The sequence below is a fragment of the Serinus canaria genome, chromosome 1 (assembly GCF_022539315.1).
Source record: "Serinus canaria isolate serCan28SL12 chromosome 1, serCan2020, whole genome shotgun sequence".
NCBI lineage: Eukaryota > Metazoa > Chordata > Aves > Passeriformes > Fringillidae > Serinus > Serinus canaria.
In genome coordinates this window covers 43,388,288-43,407,380 of record NC_066313.1, presented here as the reverse complement: position 1 = coordinate 43,407,380, position 19,093 = coordinate 43,388,288, and the positions used below count along the sequence as shown (strand labels likewise).

The 19,093-nt window shown below is 42.0% G+C and overlaps 1 protein-coding gene across 1 annotated transcript in view; it reads left to right on the top strand.

Annotated features, from left to right (window-relative positions):
* Window positions 1-458: 458 nt before the first annotated feature.
* Window positions 459-19,093, top strand: part of LATS2 (large tumor suppressor kinase 2) — a 49,544-nt gene continuing 30,909 nt past the window's right edge. The window contains exons 1-2 of the mRNA XM_030234766.2: window positions 459-612; window positions 4,746-5,317. Coding sequence (XP_030090626.2) covers window positions 4,979-5,317 — 339 coding nt within the window. The 5' untranslated portion in view covers window positions 459-612; window positions 4,746-4,978. The remainder of the gene's footprint in view (window positions 613-4,745; window positions 5,318-19,093) is intronic.

Sequence of the window (19,093 nt, the reverse complement as noted above, 5' to 3'; positions counted from 1 at the left end):
CCTGGAAGTGTCCGAGGCCAGGTTGGATGGGGCTCTAAGCAACCTGGTTTAGTGGAAGGTGCCCTCTATGGGCAGGGGGCTAAAACTAGATGGCCTTTTAAGGTCCCTTCCCACCCAAGCTATTCCATGATTTTACCCCGGCCCATTTCGCCTCAACAAGTGGAGGCAGTGCCAGCGCTCTCACGCCAGGACCCAGCGAGGAGTTGTTGTGACGCGGAGTGGGTTTTGTGAGGGGAAAAAGTGTCACTTCTTACTGCCTGTAAACCCACGGACGGGCGCCCCGAGAGGGCCGGCGGGCGGAGGGCAGGCGGCCGCCGCCACCTCGGTCCCTGAGGGCGCGCCGGCCCTTCCCGGCCCTTCCCGCCCTGGAAGCCCCTCCCCCCGCTGGAATGCGCCGGGAGGGGAGTGGAATGACGCGGGCGCCGCGGGGTCACGTGGCGCGAATGGAATGCCAACAATGTAGCGAATGTCCCGACTGCGCCCCGCACTCGGCGCCCGGGACGGCCAAGGGGGAAGATGGAGAGCGGCCCGCGCCGCCGCGGCCGCCGCCGCTGCTGAGCCGCGCCGTGCCGACCCCCGGAGGGCGAGCGGCGGCGCCGGGCGCCCGGGGAGGTGAGCGGAGCGGGTGCGGGGGGCGCGGGCTCCCCCTCAGCTCCCCATCCCCCAAAACTGCTCTGCGCGGAAGGGAAAGTCCTGTGGGGAAGCGGGGGGTGCGGGCGAGCGGAGCTGGGTCGGTTCTCGAAGCGGGAGCGAGCGTCCCGTGTGTGAGTCCCCTGGTGGGGGCCGTCTGGGCGCCCTGCCCGCACCCTCCGACATTTTCCGGACACTCGTGTGACAGCGCAGCACAGCTCCGGCTGAGCGGGGTGGGGGTCCGCCTGTCCGAGGCCTCTGCCCCAGCTGGCCAGAGCTGCTAATAAATGGCTGGAGTTTATTTTGGGAGCTTTCTGCCCACGAAAGGAGTGGCGGGAGAAGGGGCTCCCGGCGGCACGGGGGTGGGAGGCGAGCCGCCGGGGCAGACGCTGCGGGTTCGGTGTCGCAGGCAGCGAGGGCCCCGGGGAGCCAGCCGGGGGCATGCAGGGCCCGCGGGGTCCCGTCTGGTTGCGGCGGGGGATCCGCTGCTCCCAGTCAGCTGAAGGTCACTGCCAAAACCCAAGAGCAGCTCACCACCCTCTCCGCTGCCTCGTGAGCGGTGTGCGTGTTGAAATACCCCTTTCCTCGGGAAAGGCACTCGCCCAAATGACGCAAAAAGGGCTCGTTTGCAGTGTCCGGGCTTTGCGGTCAGTCGCTGCCGGGCTGCTGAAGGAAGGTGAGCTGTTTCCCACAGCCCTGCGTTGGGCCAGTGCTTGGTGCTGGCAGTGGGACACGGGCACAGAGTCACTTTTGGACAGTCCTGTTAGCGGGAGAGGTGGAATCGTTTTAGGAAAAATCTCCTTTCTATTTTTCTCCACTTCCACAATGTGCCCACTTATAAAGAGAAGCGCGGTTCGTATAATAATGAAAATTCTTTCCCCCCATTGTAGACCTCCAATACGAACTGAACAGTCCCTGCCTCCTTGAATTGGTGTTCTAAAAAAGCCCCCAAAGCGATACCTGTAAATTGAGAGAGGAAAGGAAGTTGTAGCAGTTACTTAAAACTTTACTCCTTCGTACACTGCAGCGATTTCAAGTTCAGCTCATTCCAGTGCCTGCACAGTTACAGGGAAACAGCTCAACAGCTTGGGTGAGCTTTAGTTTCATGCCTGCGTCCCCGCTCCACAGAGCCACTAGCACATGCAGCCTGTTGGTGAATGAAGAAACAGGAGAGTGAATAGATAGTGCTGCTGGGAAAACAGACATCAACATATAATTTCAGTGTGTCATTGATCAATTGTTTGATTGCTGACAGAGCAGCTATTGGTATTTCTCAAATGAAACAAAATAATCAGTTCCTCAAAAATTGTTTAACTTAATGTAATTAAAGTAATGCTGCACCTGCTTGAAGTGTCCATTATCCTGGAGCATAATGGACAAGCTTTTAATTAGTACAGAACATGTAACATTTTGGAGAAGACCTTAGGACTGTTTAGTCAGAATGGCTAACAACTCAAAAATCATTTCTTATGATGGCAGGAAGGCTGTTGTTACATCCATGCTGCAGGCAGGGTGCAGATTAGAAGGATTTGAAATTATCCACATCCAGATGTACAGTTAGAAATACTTAGACAGAATGAGACACACTACATACCTTTTAAAGCATACAACCATTTTATAGGGGTTTTTTTCTGAAAAATGCAAATCAGGAAGATATTAAAACAGCCAGCAGCTTGTCTTTCATTGTAAATAATCTGTAATATTTAGTGTTCAATTTTTTTTTTTTTTGCTTACCTTACATATTTAGTTTAAAAAAAACCCTGCAAAATATGAAACAGTTTGCAGTTAGCTCCAATACTTACTGCTGTTGCTGCTTTCATCCATACTGTCTGAACGAGCAACATTTCTTTCTGGTTTAAGCAGTATTGTAAATGTAAGATGAGGAAGTTGCCAGCTGGCTTGACCCAGCATTATTAGACTCGAGCTGAGGCTAAAGGTCACAGAAGTTCTTTATGTGAAGCATGTGTGTAAGTGGGAAAGCAGTCTTTTCAAAAAGGTGGGGGCCTTGCAAGCTTTCCCAGTGTGTCCCAGGCCTGAGGATTGGCACAGGGACTGAAAAGGAAGAACAACCCAGATGCCTGAACCAAGCCATATGGTGCCTGCTGCTGTCAGGAAAAGAAAGAAAATTATCGACCAATTAATTGCTCTGTATTTTCTAAGCACTAGCTAGTTATGATGTAATCCAAAGAAAGCTGCAATACTATTGTGTTTTATTTTTTACCAAGCCTGTGTATTATCTTTTGCTATATTGTGTCCAAGTAGAAAAAGAACTCTTTTTGAGATCCTGCAGTTGCTTTTGTCTTCACTTGGGACATTGAAAGCTTGATCTATTACTGACCAATAGCTGGTTTGTGGAAACATCAAAATCTGGATGAGCAGCTTTAGCACTTCCCTTAAAACAATTGGCAAATGTTGCTGTCACTTCTCTGTGAGTTAGCTTTGCAGGGTATTCATGGAGAGCACCAAATAGAGGAGCTCAAGACCTCAAACACATAGGTGTTTTTTAGTTAATGGAGCATTTAAATCCTAACAAAAAAGGTTGACTTGGGTTAATATCAAGCGATTAATCTGTGCTCCTGCATTTCAGTCTGGTGAACCATGATAGAAGAGTCTGGGGTCTGACTGCACTGTTGCATTTGAGACCTTGGTAGAGGAAAGCTTGAAGTGGACTCTGTCCTGATGAGGAAGTGGTGGTGGGCTTCAGAGGTGAATGTGTCCTGATTCTGTTGGGGTTCGCAACAGTAAGCTGTTTGCTTGGCAGTGAGAAGTGATGGTAAATGCATGGAAATGGTTGGTTTTTTGGGAAGTGCTACAGCTATCACAACAAAAAGAGTTTTTAGTATGAGCATGGGAAAATAAAGAACAGTACTTCCCAGGGAAATCCTTTGCAGTGATAAATGTCCTATGATCAAAAGTGAAGCACTTTTTAAAAAAAATCCAGTTGACTTCTGGGTGCCAGTGAGAAACATACAGTGTGTTACCATCCTCTGTATTTGCAATTTGGGAACAACTGAATGAAATTCTTCCCTTACCAGCAAGGTGGCTGAAGCAGCCTTCAGGAGTCACTTTGCCAGTGCAAATGGCAGCAGAAGAAGCCGACTTGCATAACCAGCATCAATAGCAAGGTTGCATTTCTGATGAGGCTGTCTTTTAATCCTGTTCCAAACGCACCATTATTTCATTATTGTATTGTGGTGATGCATAAAGATTTAGTTAAGGTAGGATTCTTGTTGTAACCTCTGCTGCATGGAGATCACAAGTTTTACAGTTGCTCAGCTGTGCTGCATAGGTGTTCTCTGCTGTACGTCAGAAGAGCTGACATGCAGCAGAGAACATAAAGCTGTCTGAAAGTCTTTTTCTGTGTTGGGATGCTATGTGATCTGATTCTTCATCTTCTGCTCTTACTGTGTAGCTCCATTTACCCATCTTTTCCCTTTCTTCCCTATAAGGCACAGCTAATAAAATATCAATATACCCTTTCCTATCTTCTTTTTTTTCCCTCCCCTCTTCCTTGCAGTTCCGGTGAGAACTGGTACCTTCGGACTTTGCTAAGTTATTCACGTGGAAAGGCAAAATATCTTGTCTTTCTATTACTCACTTTGTTATTGAAATACTAGAAGTTGCTATGGTTAGAGTCATCAATATTTCCATTATAAATCTTTTTCATAAACTTCTGAAACTGTGCTCAGCTAGTGTAAAAACAAACAAAATCTTAAGTGGGGGAAAAACATTTCATAAGCGTACTCTTCCCTATTTATGAAATAGGATAGGCTTGTCCAGAATTCGGTTATGCAATTGGATAGGAAACTTGCCATAATTAGATACTGTACAATTCTTAAATTATTCTTTTAACCTTTTTTTTTTAGGAGTTTTATTTTAATTTATTTTGAAGATTAGACTTACAAGAAAAATGAGTTATTTATTGGTATGTTGAGAAAATGTTCTAGAATCCTGCTGAAAACAGATAAAGTGAAAGTCATTAAAGGGTTTCCAACTGTGACAGCTTAAGAGGTTCCACTGATTCATTTTCACTTGATTAATTGTCATGCTGTCCCTTCAGAGGCAATTACAATATCTACTTAATTTAACGTACTTTCTGGTCTTTTTTGTTTCAGTCACTGTCAGTCTGCAAAATGATGATTCCACAGATTATCATTTTCCTTAGGAAATGTGAAGATTGTGAGCTGAAGTAAAACATTGGCAGAAATCTCTTGAGAATTTTGCCTTTTCTTCTCTGTGAAGGATTATGTTTACAAGAAATTGATACCATCAAGTGACACTTCTTTGAAATAATTTAAAAGAAACAAAAATAAAGCTGTATTTATGCTCAGAGAAAACTGGATCAACAATGAGGCCAAAGACTTTTCCTGCTACGACATATTCTGGAAACAGCAGACAAAGGTTGCAAGAAATTCGAGAAGGTTTAAAGCAGCCATCCAAATCTTCAGGTCAGGGACTGCCAATTGGAGCAGGCAGTGAAACTTCTCTGGACCCTAAGATTTTAATGGGGAAGGATGCTGCAAGGCAGCAGCAGATGAGACAAACGCCCAAGTTTGGACCATATCAGAAAGCTTTGCGAGAAATCAGATATTCTCTGTTGCCCTTTGCTAATGAGTCAAGCACCACAGCAGCTGTGGAAGTCAACAGGCAGATGCTCCAGGAACTGGTGAATGCAGGTTGTGATCAGGTATGTATGAATTGGGAGGGAGGATTGGCACTGCTGTCAAAACAAGTTCATAGTCTGGGCTGAAGAAAGGATTTTGATGGTGGCTGTCAAAATCATGGAAACGCACTGATTCTTCTGGCAGTCATATTTCTCTATGAGCAACAGAATAGATGGACTTACTGGGGACAGATGTGACTAGTGTGGGGTTCATTTATGTTAAAGACAGTCATGGTCACCTCTAGGATTCTTCTATGATTATTCTATGGTTTCCCTAGTTGATACATGAGACTGAACAAGGTAGCTTGTCTTTTTTTTTAGCTTTCTTTCTTCTTTTTTCCTTTTTTGTTTCTTCATTTTCCCTGCAATGCTTAGTAACAAGCCTTAGTTGTGAGTAATAGGGTGGAATTTTGTCTAGCACATCTAAGCCCAGCTCACTCTCAGAAAAAACCGTAAGAAATTATAACGTCAATATCTGGTATTTGAAGAATCTCACTTACTGTTGGCCAGAAGCACGAGGGCTTGGATGGATGTTCAGCTGACTGCAGTGATTCTGTCCACACCTTTTCTTCTTCACTTTCTCTGCTTCTGTTAGGAGATGGTAGCCCTGCTCAGATCAGAGACTTGGTGTAGAGATGCTTTTTATTTTTGTCATCCTGGGATTGATGTTAGAATATATTCTTAGTTCAAAGACCTTTCACATGGTGCAGAACACAAGTGTTTTGTGTTGAGCTGCATTCATCTTGCTTGTGCTTCCAGTATTGGTGTCAACTTTCACCTCTGTCCAGGAGTAGTTCAAAATTTTGCTTTTTAGAGAAAAAGTGCTGGTTTGGGTTCAGATTTTGATGTTCCAGGAACACTTTTTTCCCTGTGTGATTGAATAGAAGTTCTTGACAAGCTGAAACATTTCCATTTATAGTCCTTGATACAAATTTGATTTAAAACCAGAGTGCTTTCAGTGGCATCTCCTTGATTTCAAAACGTAGCCCCCATTCACTCGTGGCAGAATGTGAGTCTCTTTACTCTCCTAGACTATATTCTGATTCTGTATAACAAAACTAACATCAAGCTTTATTATAAACAGTATAACAGTATGCATTTCCCTGGAGCCATATAAATATTAATTAGTGCTGTTTCTATGCCAAAGAGTTTATGCTACACAAGATAATCAGAGCTAGAGTAGATTGCATATCTAATAAGAAGTGCTGCAGAACAACTAAACACTTCCTAGTCCAGGGAACCAAGATGCTGTACTGATTTACTTAACTGGAGGAACTAAGGGTTTTCTCTGATCTCTAGTACACCATGAAAACAGTGTTTTTTAGAACTCTAGCCTCTAAATTTCCCTAGCTATTTAGGATGGGAACACTCCCTGTGCATATGAGCCAAGGTTAAATGAGCACAGCTGGATTCTGGATTGGAAATGCACATTTGGTAGGTTACAGGGACAAATCGTTCACACATAGAACTTGGCTTGTTGGACTGAGATCTTGGAAAGTACTTTGAGCACATTACAGCACAGTAATGTTAAGCCAATGTATAAAGCAGAAATACCTAAACACCTGTTAAAATGCCTTGGTATTCAAAGCAGTGTAATGAAGCATGTGTGTAATTTTCTTATATATTCAGCTATTTTGACTTCAATGTTCATACAACGGTATTTCTGCTTCTAGAGCATTGAACCCAGTTCTGACTATTGTGGGGATTTTTGCTCCTTAAATTTTGCTCACATTTTTGGTTGAGCTTTTTTTTGCCCCTCCTCATTGACCGTGATTCTTCCATCCTCCCATTTGTTGTTTCTGCCTAGCTGTGACTTGTTGCCTGGCATTATTGGGCCTATTCTGTAGGTGTGTTTGGTACTCAGGTCTATGCTTAACCAGGGTCACATTTGGCTAGAGTCCAAACAGAGGTTTCAAGACTGGAATCCTGTGAATAAAAGTGCTGAGTTTCCTAGGGTGAGTCCAGACCACATAAAGATTCTCTGTCCTGGAGGGTTGCGAATGAGTGGAGCTTCTTGAGATGATGTGGATGGTATCTGACCTTGGAGATGGCATAGTGTAGGGTGACAGACCTGCTTACTGCCTCTAGATCCTTCTTTTCCCCCTGGTGCCTGAGCTGTTTTGAATCAGATGCTGAACTATTTTGTATGATGATGTGTTTTAAATCAGCGATCCCAAGCTGCCCTGTCCCTGCTTGTGAATCAAAGCCTTTGAATGCCTACCACGTGGACATCTTCTGTAGTCCTGTGGGCAGCAGCAGATCTTTGATTTACCAGAGAAGTGAAGGCAGCTTCAGTTTCTTTGGGGATGTTTTTATTTACCTCTGAACCCAGTGCTTGTGTGAGGTCAGTAAATGGGCATAGAAGCCCACAACCAACCTTCCCCTTTCAAAAGCCATGAGAAGCTGTTTTGAGGTTAAGGATTTTAGTCCATGAACAGCTAATGTTCTACTTGAACCTTCCACCAGAGCAAGCCTGCAGAATACAAAATCTTACTCCTCCTGATCCTGCTTCATGGTACCCAAATCACCTGTTCAGGTGCTCCAAGCATCCTGAAGTGTCTGGCAGTTTGTCATAAGCTCTATTCATGAGCATTCTAGGAGGCTGTGAAGAAGGAGTAGAGGGCTATAACACTCAGTTTGATCTCATTGGAACTCCATTTTCCAGCTGGGTTTGGGCTGATGATTTTTGGTGTCCTGGATGGAGCACTGAAAAGTAACACTAACCCTGTGGGAAATGTTGTGGTGGACACCATGCAGGGGTCATGATTCTTCTTCAATCTGTTTATTAAGCCACGGTAAGGGCTTTTGGAAGGGTGAAGGAAATTAGTGACAATTGGAAAGGAAAAGAATTTTAGAGGCAAGAAAAAGGATACTTCTATTTAATACTCTTACTAGCTCCACATCTGTAGCATGGATAGATTTTAACAACAACCATTTTACATCTTACAAGAGATGTTGCTTATTGGGGTTTGCAGCTCCCTGTTCTGCCTAAAGTGACTCTTAAGATGAAATTGAAATTGGTTTTATTAAATAAAAAGGAAGCATAAAGTTTTATTTCTTTACTCTTGCTTTATAAAGTCCCACACAACCAGGACGTTCACTATAAACCACTTGGTAGACCTAATAAGTGTATGAAATGCAATATAATCATGAAGTAAGTATCAAATTCTCATGTCTTTCAGTTGCAGTCATCATAGGTGTTACATAGAAAAACAGATTTCTTTTTTTTTTTTTTTAATTGGTTAGGAAGTTGCCTGTAATCTTTTAAATGACCTGTTTTCTTCCAGAAAGATTTCTTTTTCAGCCATTGTGTAGTTTTTTGTTTTATAGTGAAATCTTATACACTAAACTTAATGGGGACTTCACTGTTCACCTGAAAGAAGCCATGATTACATCTTTTCTTGTTTTTATGAGATAAACAAAATAACACACATAATCACATAATTAGTCATTGTTTTTCTGAAACAAATGGAGCAACTTGTCTGTTGTTTGCTTAAGTCATCTTTTCAACAGTAATTATTTAGTGAGTTTCAATCAAAAATAATTAGTGCAGCCTAAATAGTTTTGAAACTCACAAAGCATGACTGCATAAGACCAGACCTTTTTCTTTCTAAAAGCTTGAAACCAAAAGCACACCTAATATGCCATTCTTCAGTAAATAAAAGTCCTTGAGCTTGGAAGCATAATTTGCAGTCACTGTAGGGGGACAAGAGTGTGGGGCATCTGTCCTGTGGGCTGGTAAACCACTGGAATCACCTGGGGCAACTGGGTGGCGTTTGGGGTGTGGTGGTAAAAGCAGCTGCTGTTGTGGACTGAATGTTTCTAATGAATAGATGCAATTGAGTGTATGATCAGTGGCATTCCAACAACCTGAATGGGCTGTACTGTACTTACTGTACTTCCTTGGAGCATAAACAGCCACTGACATTGTAATTTAGAGTGGGCTGCAGCAGTTCTAGATGAACTGTGGAATGTTACACACTTGTCACTTTTGTGGGCTTTTTTTTTCTTTCCCTCAAGCAAACTTTCCTTTGAGCAAAGGGTGCCTTTTCTGGGTGAAGATTTCTAGACATGGTTTGTTAGGACAGCTGTTTTTAAGAAAAAATCATGTTTTAGGATTTTTCACAGGCTACATACTGCCAGTAACATGCTATCTGCTGTACAACTATGAACATGTGAAGTGGGAAAGTTCTTACACTTCATTTTCTCCAGAGGCTTTTATAAATATCTGGAGTAAAACACATACCCCCCCATGCCAATATCAGGATACTTTGAAGGGGAAGATCTGTCCGTTGGTTACTAATTGTAGTGTCTTTCAATGAAATGGAATGGTGTCTGTGGAATGGTGTAATAATGTGTGTAAGAATATCAAATTAACTACCTTGTCATCAGTGTTATGCTGAATTAATGACATTCAGTTTGTAGAAGTGGGGTGGGGGTTTTGGTTCCCTTTTTTATTTTTTCTTAAATTCCTCATTGCATTCCAGGATTCTTTCAGTCTCTTCATCATGGCTTGCCTTCTTTTTATTGAACTCATTTGGCAAAGATTCTATCCTGTTTTGTGAATGCTGATTGGTTTTAAGCTTTGAGAATGGGGAATAAAGTATTTCTCTCCATTTGAACAAATATTTGCAGTTCTTTAAGTGAGGAAAATTCTGTTCTGCCAAATAGGGCTTCGGCAAAAAGTCTTTTTTTTTTTTTTTTTTTGCATTTAGCTTGTACAATTGGTATTCTGTTCTTCCTGTTCTGTATAGGTCATGCTTGTCCACCTATGATCCATGTGCCATCGAGCAGTCTGTTACTGAGCAGTAGGACTTTTCACCATGATGTTGGAGTGGTGACAGGAAGCAGATACAGTGTAGAGTTTTGTTTTGATAACAGACTTGCTGAAGCTTTGCTGTAGTAAAATATCTGTTGTGATGTATTTGTTAAGAGGACGAGTCTAAAGAGACAGCTTGCCTTCAAGGTGGAGGACAGCAAAAATTGTAATAGCAAATAAGAGAACTAATTTCATAATATTGGCCAGTCCTGTAACAAAATTTTGTGATTTCTTGAGTAAACTTTACCTGTGTTAGGAGTTTTGCCTGCCCAGCTATTTACCAAAACCTCCAGGATGAACATCTTAGTCATCTTCTGGATGTTTTCAGTCCAGATTGTTTGGTTAATGAAAAATCACTGAGCTGTTATAAGGTTGTCTGGGTTTTTCTGTGGGACATACTTTAGAGGTGAGGATCACAGAATATTTTGAATTGAAAGGAATCCACAAGGATCATTAAGTCCAGCCCTTAGGTGAATAGCCCATACAGGGATCTAACCTGTGCCCTTGGTGTTGTTAGCACCATGCTCTGACCAGCTGAGCTCATATGGTGCAAGCCATTACAAGCTGTGCTGCTTGTAAAAGTATTTTGGGCTACAGGGAGGAGAAAAGGGATGTTCAAATGAGGGCACTCACTGCTGAATGTAGGAGAAAGGTTTTATTTTAGCAAGTGAAATAGATCTGATAATTCAGGCCAGCAGTCTCTTGGGTGTTCCATTTGCATCCACCATTTGAAGGTAAGTTGTTCACTCTGCCTTCTCTTTACTAGGTGTATTGAGGGCTTGTTTCATAACCTTTTCCTACACTTTTTTCTTTCTAACCTCCCTTTTTGGATTCAGTCTTTCTGAGAGATTTCCAGTATAATGCAGTGTTCTTCCCTCAAAGCCTGTAACGGAATGTGTTTCCCCACTAATATGCCTGAGGTTAGCAACTTAAGTCATTTCAGTTCTTCAGAAAAAAAGTGAGTCATAGCTTTCCAGGGGCTCAAAGCAAGAGGTGGAGATTGCTCTTTAGCTGATATCTTCTGACACCTTTCTCTCCTAAGCCCTTTCTATTGTCTCCAGTCTTCCTATGTTTCTGTCACCTCTTGATGATACTGGCTTAGTAAGCATACTTAGATTCTCTGTGTCATGACACAACTCCCACAGTGTATGTGAGAAGGTGCTCTTAGTATTGTTCTGTGTGAGCATGGCTTGGGATATGCTTGTCCTGCAGAAGGAAGAAAAGTATTTTCCCTTGAGTTTTTGTGGTGGTGGAAATATTTATTAACAGTTGTAAATGATCGTGTGTTCTCCTTTGCATGACAAGATTTGGTAGTAATATTGCACTGAACAAGAATATTTTAAACTCTGCCCTTAATTCTTGTTAGTCTTTTTTCTTCTTTATCAAACTATAGAATAAATTACATCTTGATAGCAGGATTGTGTTTGACATGACAGGACAGGAATCAGATGCTAGACTTTCAACTGTAGATAAGTGTGAATCCTGAGTTATCTTAAACTTTCCTATTCCTCATATCAGATAAACATTCTAGAAGCTTGAGAGTTAATATAAAAATATAAAATTGTATCTCATTATGACAGAGTACAGGATTAACTTGCACTGGATACTTAAATTGTACTTATTAAAATTTAATTGCCAGTAGACTTTTGAGCTATGGATTTTTTATTTTTTTTTTAGTGAGAAAGGAAATTACTTCTTTGCAGTCACTAAAAAATCTGCATAAGCATTTACTTCAGTCTCTGAATAAAAAGCCCTTGTGACCAAAAGTGAAGATTGCCATTATTATTCTAACAGGAAGCTGATATCACAATAGTAGTAGGGTGTAACAGTTCCTTTCGCATTTTTATGTTGTTCTCAGCCTAAATCTCTGCTGTTCTTTCAGCTTTAGTATCTGAGAGGAACCAATGTAATTTTATATTTTATATGACTGAAAAATAGCGTCTCTGCATTGGAAGGGGGATGTGGGGTGGTTTTTGCTTCTCCGTGGAGGTTCTTTTCTTTCTTAAAGAAATTGAATGGCACTTTTATTAAATGTAGAGAAATTTCAGCAGAAGGACTTGATACAAGAATTTTGCATGCTACTGTCTTTAGGGGTAGGTCAAGGTGTGCATTTAGAACTCAATTCAACCTAGGATTGTTTTTAGTAGTTACTAAACTAATTAAAAGCTTATGTTAAAGCTGCTAATTGAATATCAGTACAATGAAAATAAAAATTCAGTGCTACTCATGTGATACTCAGGTATGTGCTATACTTCTGTGGAGTCAATTTTTTAAAAATTTATTTTCTTTTTCCTAAAGCATAGGCAAATATACATAAAATAGCATACATTTTTTTTCCTCAGTTTTTTTTGTGCTGTAGCCCCATCTCAAGCAGACCACAGCTTGTTGGTGCTCCCATGAGCCCAGCATTCAAATTGTGCTTGGCAGCTGCTTGTGGTGTCGACTCCTATAGAATGTCCATGTGCCATGTGTGTTCTCCATGTGTCCCCCTAATCTTCCATAAATCAGGCTCCAGTACTTGCACTCTTTCCTTCTTGGGTGCTGCCTGTCTCTGTGACTTGCAAATGCTTATATGCAGTGCTGTCTGAAGTAGATAAGGGGAGATGTGAAAGAGCCCTTCAAATCTTTTTACTTGGTGGTGCCAGCTGCTGTTTTTCTCATGTAGTGGATATGCCATTAATTCCCCACCATTGCCTTGAATCACTCTTAAGAAACAGCTGGTTAGACCCAGGTTTTCCTTTCTTTGACCTTGGAAAGAATTCAGAGTGGATTACAAGCTGCTGTGGCTATAGCCACTCTAGCTGTAGAGTAGATGTTCCACAACGAAGTACTGCTGGAACAAATGCAATTTACACTTGTAAAATCAAGCAAGGACAGACATATGATCATTGTTTGCTTAAAGCTGCAAATGTTTGTCTTAACTTGGGCTTTAAACTTAAGTAGGTTATGTGTATAGCATCTGAAATACATCTAACTTTTCATTCCTTCTGCTTATGTTCATAACCTAATTGTGAGTGTAGATTAGATCTGACATTTTTATGTTGCTTGGAGCTGAGGCTTAGAGTGGGAAGTGCTGGCCCTTATTTCTAAGTTTTTATCATTCCCTAGCTTTTTGGAAAAAAATAAAATTAAATTTAACAATGCTTCTGATTACCAGATTAGAGGCTGAAATTGCTGTGGCATTGTGGTCTGTGGTCTCATCCTAGCAGTAGCAGTCTCATATTGTCCAGGCTTGAGAGGGATCCCAGTTTCCCATCTCCAGAAGATGCTTTAATAAAAGCCTGGTGAAAGTCAGTCAGTCAAACTCACTGTCTGCCTGCTCTACACATCTGCTGCACATCACCCAAAATACTGCTGCTGATAGAAATATTTTTGACTTTGTTACTGGGCAGCTCCTGTGGGGGTTGTTCTGTCAGCTCTGATCTTGCTGGGGTCTCCCAGCTATGGCTGCAGCACAGCAAAACTGGTTTGTTCCTAATGGACTTGTCCTGTCATCTGGGTAGTCACTGGCAGTTCACAAGGAACTTCTGGGTTACAAATGGACACATAGAAATTTGGTTTCACAAGCAGTGTATGTGTGCATATATGTGTTTGGATATAGACTTTAGCAGTGTCTGCTCGGTGCCAGCTGTTTGTGAAGAACTTAATCCACAGGATTTGGTACTGCATTGAGGATTTCTTTCTCAGTCTTAGGAAACAATATTCTAATGTTTGAGGCTATGTTCTGCTTCCCTGCAGTGTAAGAGATGGATTTTTCCTGATGAGAAACTTGTGCTCTTCATTTTGAGTGAATCCAAGTAATTAAAAATATTTCCTTAGGGAGGTGAAGGATAAAAAGAATGAGAGAGGATATGAAAATACTTTAAAAAAATAATTTCTAGGTCATTTAATTTTCAGAGGGCTGAAGCCAAAGAACACTGTGTACCTGTAACTTTGTGAATCAGGTAATGGCCATGGCAAGGACATGGAAATAACTCTGTCCTGTGCCGCTGCTTTGTCTTTAATTGTTTTCGGTGTGTATCTGCATGTGTGAAACTTACTGTGACACTCACAGTCACTTAGGCACTTAGAGAAATACAAACACAGTGAGAATTGGGAAAATGGTGGGATTTAAATGTATACTGCTTGAATGACCAAGCATTTTGCAGCTGTTTTCTATACCCTTCATTATCCTCCATTTCTATATCCTTCATTACTCTTAACACAAGGTTTGTAAATTACTCATTTAATCCAAAGCATGCAAAGATTCAGGGTCTTGCACCTCATATGCATAAATTGGTAGAAAGAAGGCTACTGCTACTGGGTGATAATATGGTTAAGTTTCTGCCCTTTAAAGAGACTGACTTTAGAAGGAGAGCTAGCAGTGTAAAATTACTCCTGTAAAAGTCTTTATATGGCTACATTTGGATTTTATCCACTATTTGAATCTGTTGGATGGGGGTTATTTCAAAACAAAAGAAAATGTCAGCTGAGACTTAAAGAGATCACTGTTGCTGATCTGCAGCTTCATTCCCTCCCTGTTTGTTTTGTTTTGTTCTCCTCCTGTATCAGTTCTTATCTTCCAGCCTCTTCAAGTCTATACCTTCCTTTCTTTACCTGTTGTCCTATTGCACTGCTTTTTCTGCTCCATTGGTTTGAATGACTAATATTCAACACCTCTTATGGGCCTTTCTCTATGTGCCTCTGAACACCCTAACTGAGTTGATTTTTTTTTATATAATTGCAAACTACTAAGGAATAACTCTTGTATAGACTTCAGTCTTTCATATAAAAAATATTGGTGTGACATGTTAAAGAATTATAGATGCAACTGTAATGTGACTTTGCCAGCACACCCTGTCTGTTTTCATTTCTGCATCTTTTCTTCCATTCAGTGTCAGGGCTTCATAGGCTGTGCTTAAACCATCCACCTGTCCCCTTCATGCTTTTCTTCCAGCATTGCCACAGTTGCTCTGTTCATTCCACCATCCTACCAGATGTCAGCCTGATAAAGATGCATAAAATCCAATTCAATCAATGTAATTGGAATATTTGAAATACTAATTTGTGTGAGGTATCCCCATTTACAAAAAAAAAAAAAAATTCTGGTTGTATCAATTAAAAATATAAAAAGTTGTGGTCTAACGACAGAGACCTTTGAATGAAGATAAATTCACTCCATATTGGGCTGGTTTTGTCCTGGCTCCAAATGAGTGCTCCAAACCATATGCATTACACCTTGGTGGAGCCTGTTTTTTCTGGTTGTCCAGCACAGTTTGATTCTATTTCAGATGATCTCTGTATTTTAGATGATCCCCTCATTGCCCATGTGATCTGTGCTGCCCAGACATGGTAGCAACCTGCTGGCTGTGTACTGGAGCAGGGTGGAATTTTTCTTTTTCTTCCAGATGCTTCAGCAGTTCCTATGCTGGAAACTCACTTCCATCTCCTTCCTGTGATCATTTCTTGCACATTGGCCATCCATTCTGTTTAGAAAATCTTTTTATCATGTTCTTTAATGCAAGCACTATGTCCATTGAGTGCTTTCTGGAAGGTGTTTTACGTCGAACCTGTGAAATGTGTGGTGTTGTAGTTGTGCAAATAGTGGAGAGAAGCTACTGGTGCATTGTTCAGCAGTGCAAATTGAAGATCTAGAGCCTGGGAATCTACAAGTGGGCAAAAGTCCTCAGTGTCAGCCAAGACACGTGGCAAGCCAGCTGCCCATACTACAAGAGGACCTTACTGGGAAGTGCCAGCAAATTTGAAAGCGAACCACAAGAATTTTCATTTGCGTTGGTGTGCCTCCCCCCGCCCCTCATCTCTCTGTTTGCTGAGAAGTGAACCTTCAGGGCTCTTAACCACATGAAAGTAACTAGGAAAAGTATTTTTTCAGTATGACTTTGTAATACTGTAAAATCATTTGCAACAGATTTTTTCCAGGAACTTCTCTGTGATTTGTAAGTGTTAGAAACTGGTGAAGGTTGAGAACTTGCTGTTGCAGGCCCTGCTCCTCACTCAGGCAGAAATGGGAGCTCAGATTCACTGCCAGGGAGAATCTGTTGCCCCCTGAGCCTGCAACACCACTGCTCAGGAGAGAGAGTCTGAGACACAGCTCTGCCTTCTCCCAGATTCCTGGGAAGGTCAGAGTGTTCTGCTATGTGTTCAGCACCTCCAGGAGCACTATCTTTGAGCAAATAGCAGTGCTACATGCCTAGTAGGATTTTTTTGGTTCTTTCCAAAGAACGATTTCTTGCTTTGAGCTAGAGGGTTTGTGCTCCCAAGCTCACCACTGTGTAGTGGGGTATGAACTCAGTCTTCGCCCTGCCCTTCACAGGCCAAACAGTAACAGCTGTAGCATCAGCACAGCATCTACATCTAGCTGGAGCAGGCCAGTTATCTTAGCTTCTGCCATGCATATAACTTCCTTCTCTTCCTCTCTCCCATGAACTTAGAGAAGCAGGACCATTGCCTAGCTTCAGACAAAGCCCTGAGTCAAACTAGTGGAGCCCTCCTTGCAAAGAAACTATTGAGCCCATGTGTCAGGGTCTCTAGCTGGTTAGAGTGACCCCGAGAAAAGTTGGAAAGTCTCTTTTTCCAGCCTGGCGCTTGAAGGAGTCAGGGCTCTTCATTTCTCGGTCTTAAGGTTGTTTATTGTTCTTTATCTATAAAATTCTTTCTCCTGTCCTGCCGAGGTCCGCTCAGCACGACAGTCAGAGGCACTCTGCCTGCCCCCGGGTGGTGTTATGTCTTTATACTAAAAACTAAGTGTGCAACGTTTGCAATTACTTTCCAATACCCATCACTTATGTTAGACAGTGAGCTTCTGCTCTAGACCAATCTAAAAGTGCCAACATCTCAGCAGAAGATGGAGGCCAAGAAGAAGGAGGAGAAAGGCAGGACATGCCCAGATTCTTCCATCTTGCCCTCTGAACCTCCATTCTAGAAAACCCCAAAATCTACTTTTTCACCCCATGATAAATTCACTGTCATTCTACTTAATTTGTCGTGGCTTGCAGATCTTCATCTAAGGTTGGTAACTTGCTCCACGGGTCATAATCAAAACCACAGGCATCTTGGGTTCTGTGCCAGGGTCTCTGAGACCCCTGGCAGGGGTCTTGGCTGCTCAGGACAGCCAGAGATATGTCCTGGGTCCTGACAGCCGTGAATTTGCGGAAACTCCTGCCACTAAACAGAGAGCTAGTTTGTTTTGCCACATTCACACAGTAGTTTTGTGGTTTCCCAGTCTGAGAAGAGGCTCTATTTTTTTTTTTTTCTTTTTTCTTTTTTCTTTTTTTTTTTTCCTTTTTGACTCACAGATCATGGCAGCTAATGGATAGAGGAAGTATTGCTGTTGAGGTTTAAACTCTGACAGGAGAGTGATATCTGACAATGATGATGGCCAATTGGAAGTATAACAAGGATGAAGCTCCTGCTAAAAAGCAGGAACTGGATGTGTGAACAGAGAGGATGATATTTGACATTTACTTGAGGGGCAGTGGCAGTTGGGTCTCAAAGGTGGTAGTGCTGAGCTCAGCCATTAATAGTAAACTGGTTGTTTTAACTGGCATATCTGGCTTGAAAAGATCATGCTCAGGTGTTGGGAAAGCCCTTCTCTTCCACTCTGCAGGGTGGAAGAAGCAGCATCCTGAACCTGAACTGCTCCCTGCACACCAGGGAGAGCAGTGTGGGGTTCCTACCAGAGTTCCTCCAGTGTGTGCCTGCTCCTTTCTCTAGCTGGGGTCACTGCAGAGTTGCTTTCCCCACCTTCTCAGTTTACTGAATTTAAGAACTCCAGGTTACCTTGCGTTCCTCCCTCCCACTCTCTTTTCAGTTTTTTGTTTGCTTGCTGTCTAAGGTCATGCTTAACCCCTCATTCTGCCCACATGCTCTGTTCACAGGGCTTAATTGCTTTTTGTACTTTCAAGTAACACCCTCCTCTATTTGAAATGCTTGGCTTCTGTGCTTGTTTCAATGGTTGTTCTTGTTTTTAAGAAAATAAAGCATTTGCTTTTAATGTAAAAATAGCTTTATTATTTCCATATGCAAGGAGAAATCAGGGCAGGCATGTTTCCAGGTCAGCTTGGAGATGGGGTTGGATAGTGAAACCCACTGTTCCAAAAATGGGCTGGGGCCGCCAACAGTTCTTGATCTACTGAGCAAAGCTAACTGGCTTGGAGGGAGGCAGGATCCCTTTTTTGGGTGCACATGCATCGTGCTGGTATTCTGGAGAGGAGTCAAGCATTGCCATAAAGAGCATTTTACTGTTAAGTGCTTGTGTTTGTTTTACAATTTTCTCATAATCAGGTTCTTTTGTAATTGTAGGCATGAGTTTTGCATAAAAGATTACAAAGTATAGTTTCCTAGGGCACAGTTCTATACTGCAAGAGTATCTGAGTAGAAGACGTTTGCAGGAGCAGTCTTATATTGTTCCAAGATTGTGCTCAGTTGGCAGCTGTACTCTGGATTTTGTTCTCTATAGTAGCCTTCTTGTGAATCTTATTGCCATGTATTTCTAGATTTATATTGATGTGATGTGGATCTTTTTCATCTTTGTATTTTGCTAGGTCATATTTTTACTTCCTTCAGGTGTATTTTAGAGATCTCTTTAAGGCTTTTAAAATTAGTCAGCTTGAATTTTTCCTTTAGCTCCACAAAAGTCACTACAGAAGTAAAAAGAGCACAGAAGGGGAATTACAGGCAGCGTTAAAAACGTTCCTTCAGAACAGAAAAGCAGATTTAACATGAATTAAAAACTCAGCTCTGCTTCAGAGTTGCAAAAGCTCTTTTATTCACCAGAGAACTGTTAAAGCTAGTAATTTTTGGCATAGTATCGGTCAGGGAAGCGTGACAAAGTGCAGTGGAATGCACTGAGCTGTGATCCAGCTTGTAGTGTTATATGACTTGTAGTATATGGAGCATTGCAGGAAGTGCTGCAGGGGGATGGGAAAGCCTTTTAATTTCATCAGCTACTGAGCGGTAGTGTCCTCCTTCCTCAGACCCCA